This window comes from Lathyrus oleraceus, chromosome 3, assembly GCF_024323335.1.
Source record: "Lathyrus oleraceus cultivar Zhongwan6 chromosome 3, CAAS_Psat_ZW6_1.0, whole genome shotgun sequence".
NCBI classification, from domain to species: Eukaryota; Viridiplantae; Streptophyta; class Magnoliopsida; order Fabales; family Fabaceae; genus Lathyrus; species Lathyrus oleraceus.
Genome location: NC_066581.1, coordinates 331214435 through 331221795, shown reverse-complemented (window position 1 = coordinate 331221795; position 7361 = coordinate 331214435). Strand labels below are relative to the sequence as shown.

At 35.0% G+C, this 7361-nt stretch overlaps 1 protein-coding gene across 1 annotated transcript; it reads right to left on the bottom strand.

The window, feature by feature from the left end:
* Positions 1 to 997: 997 nt before the first annotated feature.
* Positions 998 to 4356, bottom strand: LOC127127479 (putative serine/threonine-protein kinase). The gene is made up of 6 exons (XM_051056670.1): positions 3863 to 4356; positions 2637 to 2740; positions 2294 to 2504; positions 1977 to 2214; positions 1721 to 1871; positions 998 to 1551 (listed from the first exon to the last, which is right to left on the bottom strand). The coding sequence occupies exons 1-6, from the start codon at positions 3936 to 3938 to the stop codon at positions 1189 to 1191; spliced, it is 1143 nt and encodes a 380-aa protein (XP_050912627.1). The 5' UTR covers positions 3939 to 4356; the 3' UTR covers positions 998 to 1188.
* Between the last annotated feature and the right edge of the window lie 3005 nt (positions 4357 to 7361).

Sequence of the window (7361 nt, the reverse complement as noted above, 5' to 3'; positions counted from 1 at the left end):
CAATCAATCCTTGATAACAAAAAAATGTTTGGGATAAATTTTCTGGAGATTTTGGAAAGAAAGAGTTGGTAGACAAGTAGAAAAGATAGATTTTGGACATATATTTTTATGAAGTGTCCAAAAGTTGTATTGAGAACCTAAAATAGTTGAAAAGTGAAGATCAATTAGTTTGTTTCAAACTAAAATTTGTACATTTCGGAGTTGTTGTTAACAAAGTGAAAGTAAGTGGAATCGATAGTACCATATCATTAGAAATTAAAGTTTGGTTGGAAAAAGCAATATTTTAACACAAAATGCCCCTAAATCGATGAAGTAACATTTTTTTAATCAAGGGCATAATTGGATTTTCTTATATTATAGATTATTCGTTTACTTTACTTATGCAATTGTGAATTTCTATTACTATCTCTGCGTTTAATATTATCATGAGTGGGCGAATTCTATTAGTCTTAGGATTATAAGGACTTTTCAAATGACATATTTCATGTAACTTTTAGTTGCAATCCTTTACGAGAAATTAGGTTCGCTCTGACTTTTAAGATTTTTATGAATGTCTTTAAAAAAATATAGACAATATCAAATATCAATTGATGAGCCAAAATGTGAAGATTGATATCTCATGCATAAAAGTCAGACAATTAAACCAAAACATGAAAAAAGTGGTTTAGTTGTTTACAATACGATTATATGTTGTGTGAAAGAAGATAGAATATATATTTATCTATGCAAACGCTAAATTTCTCATGATAGAGTAGAGATGATGATTTTCATGTCAATCAGAGACTGGAAAATATGTTAAGTCTATTTTCCATTAAATGGCGAAATAGCGTTCTTTGCTATTATCTAATGTTTTTCCGAAAATTTGAGCGATCAAGTATATAAATTTAGCAAATTATGTCTGTAAGGACGCAAATTGAAGGGACACCTTAACTTTGGTTTGGGTGAGAGAAGAGTGAGTGCACTTGATAGAAAAGTCTATATAGAACAGGATCAAGGATGTGCCAACCAAACATTTATTTAATGTAGTATCCAACAAAGTAAGAAATAAGATTCATCAACATGCCTTTTAATATCAGAAATAAATAATCAGCAAAGTGGAAATACACAAGCATTTCTTTCCATGATCCCCTTTGGAAAAACATGGATCCTAACAACTAAAACAATAAATACATCATTTGCACCTAACAATCATCTAGGAAACATCTCTGTCACAATATCTGTACCGCTAAATTGCGTCGAGGTTTGATGTTGGTTTTCAGATCTTTTGTACTTGATTACATGAGACGACGATGACGTCTCGTTTAAATAACCACTCGTCTTTCCCGAGGTATCCCATCTGTATATTCCAGGCTCAGTTAATGCCTTCTCATTAAGATGAACTTGTTTGGAGAGCATTTGTAGTACTTGTTTCATGGTTGGTCTATGTTTAGCCGATGATTGGGTGCAAAAGAGAGCAACCACAAGGAACCTATACACCTCGTTCTCGTCATAGTCGGTTAGTTCTGAATCAACAAGCTCCAGAAGCCGGTTTTCTTCTTTCAGCTTCCAAGCCTGCATATACATGAATTGCCATTATTAGCAGAAACACAGATATTGCCATTTATATGACCAACAAAAAAACAGGATGCATCAACTTTATTCATCTTTGTGTCAGCTATGTATCTGGCGAAAAAAATGACCAAAACCAACATTTTTCATACGCAAGGATCCAGAAATATACCCATTCCACCAGAACCAAAATATTGTCTCCAAATGCAGCTTTGCTACTACTTTTACCGCTGATTATTTCAAGCATCAGAATCCCAAAACTATATACATCTGCCTTCTTTGTAAGCTGTCTTAGAAGTGCATATTCCGGTGCGAGATAGCCCCTGTTCAGACAAAACAAATAAGCTATGCTTATGCGTTACGGCCAAGTCTCAAAACGTAGCCATGTTGTCTATAAAGAATTCATAAAAGTAGGCATATGTGCTTACATTGTTCCTGCAACTCGAGTACTAACATGGGTGACATTGTCAGGAAAAAGTTTTGCAAGACCAAAATCACCGATTTTCGGATTGAAGTTCTCATCCAGCAATATGTTGCTTGCTTTGATATCTCTATGAACAATGTTTGGCTGAGCTTCTTCATGAAGAAAGGTTAGACCCGAAGCTGTACCGCAGCAAATAGCAGCCCTCTTTCGCCAATCCAGAGGAACACATTTACTTTTTGAACCTGTAATAAAGGTAAGTTAAACTATGAAGATAATAACTTTTTTTTAGTTAGTTAATGATGATTTGAAAGTAAAGGTTACCTAACAAAGCACTCGCAAGGCTATTGTTCTCGAGAAACTCGTACACCAATATTCGATGAGTACCCTCAATACAGAAGCCGATTAGTTTAACAAGATTTGGATGTTGTATATTTGATATCATCTCAATTTCGGTCATAAATTCATGAGTTCCTTGTTTAGACTCTACAGAAAGAGACTTGATAGCAACTTGAGTGCCGTCCCTTAAAACACCCTGCAAATATTAATGACAAGGAAACAAATTAAGCAACAAGACAGATGCCGGTGCTCTAAGCGCTTAATTAAGTCGTTTATTCAAACAAGGTCGGAAACAAAAAGGAAGAAAATCATTGGTTATGATCCTTACCTTGTAGACAACTCCATAGCCTCCTCCACCAATTTTGCATGAAGAATGAAAATCTCCGGTAGCAGATCTCAATGAGCTATAGCTAAAGCTTTTAGTTTCCCCCACTGTTAATCACAAACAAAGCTTTACACACAAGAAAACAAAGAATACAAATTTCTCAAACAGGAAACACTTGAAATGCGTCAAGAATGTAGTTTTAGAATGATAATGTTCAAGCCAATGAAGTCTTACTAGATCATGACACTTTCACATATATTATGCTTAAATAATTTGCATAACATACTAAATAGCCCTGCTTGATCCATTAAATAGGAGTGGAAAAACGGACATAGCACCCTCTAATATGTCCGCCCTGCCTAGCCCCGATTTTTGCAGACGCGCAAGTTAACAAGAATTTTTGCAATTTTTAGCCTTTAGGGGCGCAAGCCCGCATGCCCGCTCCGCCCTCATTTTTTCGCGAGGCGGACCAAGGTTGTAAGCCTACACCCTCAACTATGTCCGCACAGCCTTGCTCCGTTTTCTTGCGGGCTTTTGTGGGGTGGGCCTAAATGGGGTGGGGTGGGCATCCAACACCAACACAATATCGAAATATTGACATTTTAAAAAGGATATCAGTCCCATAGAGCGATGTGTCACGATCACTTCATATGGAAGACGTGTCCTTTTTCCAACGCCAACACAATATTGAATCAAAATATTGACATTTTAAAAAGGATATCAGTATGTGTCACTGACACCTCATATGGAAGAGGTGTTCGGTATCCAACACCAACACAATATCGAAATAATACAACCCTTGATTCTCTCACTTTACACATTAGTCACTTTAAAGGATCCAAATCCACAATCGTACTACTATATGAAGCTATGACATATCCCAAAGCTTAGTTTCAACATTCAATTTAACATAACCTACAAGCAAAATCCTCAGATGAATTTTAAAAGCTCAAAAACAAAGATTAAGCTATAACTCCATCCATTCCCATTCCCTGAAAAACCAGAACATATTTCAGGAAAACACAATCTCTTCATGAAGCAACCAACCCTCTACTGCTTCAAAAAACAGGCAATTTCAACCTTTGTAAAAACATTTATCCGTAATTTGAACAAGAAAACTACATAAAGGAACAAGAGAGAGACAAACAAAACAACAAATTATGACTATGACAATCACAAAGTCAAGAACCTGCGTACAATAAATTCAAAGCCATGTTCATTTTCTGTACCTTGTTCAAGTGTCTGCTCAGCAGGTTCACCCTTCCCTTTACACGAATTCAAAGCACCAAAGCAATTGCAAAACATGACTATGCCACCATCAAACCCTCCAACCACATTTGTTAGACAAATTCATCACACACACCAACCACCAATAAGGGTTGAAAACCAAAACCAAAACCAATGAACCAAGTTAGAAACTTGCAAAACACTAAATTCACAATAAAGGGTTTTAAAATTGAAACACAAACAAACCCAAAACCAAACCCTGAAAAGCAAAGTTTTTTATTCTGATAGAAAGAAAGGAAACCAAACCCTTTATAATTTATGAGTGATGATAACAAAATTGAAAGGTTGGAAGGAAAGTGTGAACCCATAAATGATTTTGTTAAAAAGGCAACAAATTGGAAGCTATGAATGAAAAGTAGTGACAACAATGATCTAAGAGCAGTGTGTGGGGGTAAAATCTGAAAGTGACATGTTTTATTTTTCCGTGTTTTTCTTCCCCACCGCATTTGTTTGCTTGATAAAATCAACAAGTCATTTGTTGTCATTGACGAAGTCGTCATGGAGACAAGAAATAGTCAAAATTCAAGAAGAAAAGTCAGAAAACAGACAAAAATACACTTTTATTCATTTCCTAGGACTAGTACAACAACGTATGAATTGTCTTCAAAAATCTCAATATTCCCCCAAAATCTCAATATACCCCCACCTATCTCCACAAATTCTCAAACTACCATAATTTTAAAACAATGCAAGAAAACTTACTCAAAAATGGTTCGTAGTTTTGTTGAAATAATAAATATAATCGGAATGGTGTGAGATTAAACTCAAAATTAGTTAAGGTTTAGGATTGATATATTTGTTACTTAGTATTTAGGTCTATTAGGTGTATTTATATAAATAAATATTGTATAATTCAGTTAGTATTTAGGTCTATTAGGTGTATTTATATAAATAAATATTGTATAATTCAGTTTTGTAACACAATCATTCTTCAATAATAGTAATCTTTATTACCTTATTATCTCTCTTTCTCTCCTCATTAAAAGTATCTCATGCACAAATAAATTGATATATAGAATTTCGGTTAGATTTTTTACCGTGTTTTCAAGAATCACACGTCGGTGATCGTATTTTCGGGATCATGCATTATTAATTAATCGTTACAAAGATGAGTGGTACTAATGACATTCTGAATTCTCTTCCAATTTTTTACGACAAGAATTGGATCTGATGGAGAAAAAATGCAACTTATATTCGGCTTTTATGAAACCTTAGAAGTGATTACTAATGGTGTCCTTGAGCTTGTTGAGAATGCAACTGACACTCAGAGAGTCGCGAACAAGGAGGGAAGAAGAAAGACTACAAGACTGCGTATTGCATTTAATCTGCGGTAGATTTAGAAATTTCTACAAGATCTCTCATGTTGAATCGACAAAGAAGGCATGGGATATTCTTGTAAAGTACTATGAAGGAGGTGAGGAAGTCAAAGTCGTCAAAACTGCATACTTTGCGACAACAATATGAATCGATGCATATAGGAGAAGCTGCAAAGATTACAGGCTATGTGTCGAAGATGCAGAATCTCATCCATCTCATGAAGGGGTGTGGTGAAATCCTACCTAATAAGATGATAGTTTAGAAGGAAATGCGTACAATGATCTTTCACTTTGATCATATTGTCGTAGCTATTCAAGAATCCAACAATCTTGAAACAATGAAACTGGAAGATTTGGTTGGTTCGTCGAAGGCGCGTGAGAATAAGATTGTCGAAAGGAAAGGTGTTCAAAGATTCAATACAAACACTACAGGCTCAAGCTTGAAAGAATCATGATGGTTTTGACAAGTTCAAACGAAAAAGAGACAAGATTTAGAGCAAGAAGTCTTGGTTGAATCCTCAAAAGCATAAGGTCGATGATATGGATTTTGAATCCTCGAAAAGAGGAGAAGGAAACTCCTATCAGAAAAACAAAGAGAAAAAATGTGTGTAATTCTATAACTGTGAAAAGTGGGGTCACTTAGCCAATAATCATTGGTACAATAAAGACAAGGGAGCGACAAAATTCAAGGAGGAAGGAGAAAATCTTGCACGCCAAGATTCAGATGATTCTAAAGATATGGTGGTTATGGTTGCAGTTGCAGATGACGATTGTCGAATCCAAGATCTGGTTCCTCTACCCGGGCTGCCCGAATCACATGACTGGTAGAAAAATGTGGTTAGTAGATTTCGACTCGTTGAAAAAGAGTAAGGCCAAACTTGTTGATAATAGCTCGTTGCAATCAGAACGTACTAGTGACATAGTTATTCAAAGGAGAAATGGAGTAAAAACTATGATCAAAGTTGTACTCTATGTACTTGGAATGAAGTACAATCTACTAAGTGTTGGACAATTGGTCGAAAAAGTTTTCTCAATGATTATGAAAGAAAGAGCCTTGAAACTGTTCGACACTCAGAATAATTTTATCTTGAATTCTCCGTTGTCGAAGAGTAGGACATTTAAGATCATGATCAGTTCGACTGAAGTACAATGTCTAAAAACTATTGTCGACTGTAACAACCCAATTTTTAGTATTTATTTCTTATATTATTATTATTTTATTTTATTTTATTTATTTGGGGTGTTAATTAATTAATTGGTTGCTAGGTAGTATAATAATTGAATTAATTGACTGGGTGTGTATATTGTGATGGTTTAATTTATTTGAACTAAATAGAGATATTATAATACTATGTCTTATTGGGCCTAATAATTAAATTAGAAGTATCATTTCTTAAGCCCAAATGTAATACTAGAATAGTAAGAGGTGGGGGAGTGAGAAGTAGGATTCATTTGGTCATTTGACGACAACAGAGAAAGAAAAGAGGAAAAGTAAGGAGAAGAGGGGAAGAACAAGGGAGAAGCTAGGGTTTCCAGAAAATTGAAGAGGTAAGGGGGAGAATCCTTATTATTATGGGTTAGTATAATTGGATCAATGGGTAGAAGTATGTTTAGGTTAAAATCCCTAATTTTGTATGGTTGTTTGAAATTGTTAGGTTTGATGAGTAATCTTTGATTTGTGATGAGTAAATTCGTTTTGGAAATCGATATATGGGTGAAATTTAGTGATAGATTGAGAAGTCACTTATTTTATTAAATTCTATTACAGTACAGGTAACGTTAGGAAAAAGTCCAGTTTTAGGCTGAGTAACCGGTTACCCCAAAGGTGTTAACCGATTATATGCGAAACATGAGCCAGGAATTTAATTCTGTTTACTGAGTAACGGGTTACCCAAAATGCGTTAACGGGTTACCCTGTTGAAAATCTGTTCAATATTGAATTCTGTAAACTGAGTAACGGGTTACCCAAAATGAGTTAACGGGTTACCATGTTGAAAATCTGCCCAATATTGAATTCTGTAAACTGAGTAACGGGTTACCCAAAATGCGTTAATGGGTTACCCTGTTGAAAATCTGCCCAATATTGAATTCTGTAAACTGAGTAACGGGTTACTCTAAAAGCGTT

What these genes read in the sequence shown, in the direction of transcription:
- LOC127127479 (XM_051056670.1), bottom strand. Translation starts at nt 3,938, where the DNA reads ATGTTTTGCAATTGCTTTGGTGCTTTGAATTCGTGTAAAGGGAAGGGT. An exon ending in TGAGCAGACACTTGAACAAG is followed by an intron (nt 2,741 to 3,862) that starts GTACAGAAAATG and finishes TGTGATTAACAG; the next exon opens with TGGGGGAAACTAAAAGCTTT. An exon ending in TTTTGGTTCTGGTGGAATGG is followed by an intron (nt 1,552 to 1,720) that starts GTATATTTCTGG and finishes ATGTATATGCAG; the next exon opens with GCTTGGAAGCTGAAAGAAGA.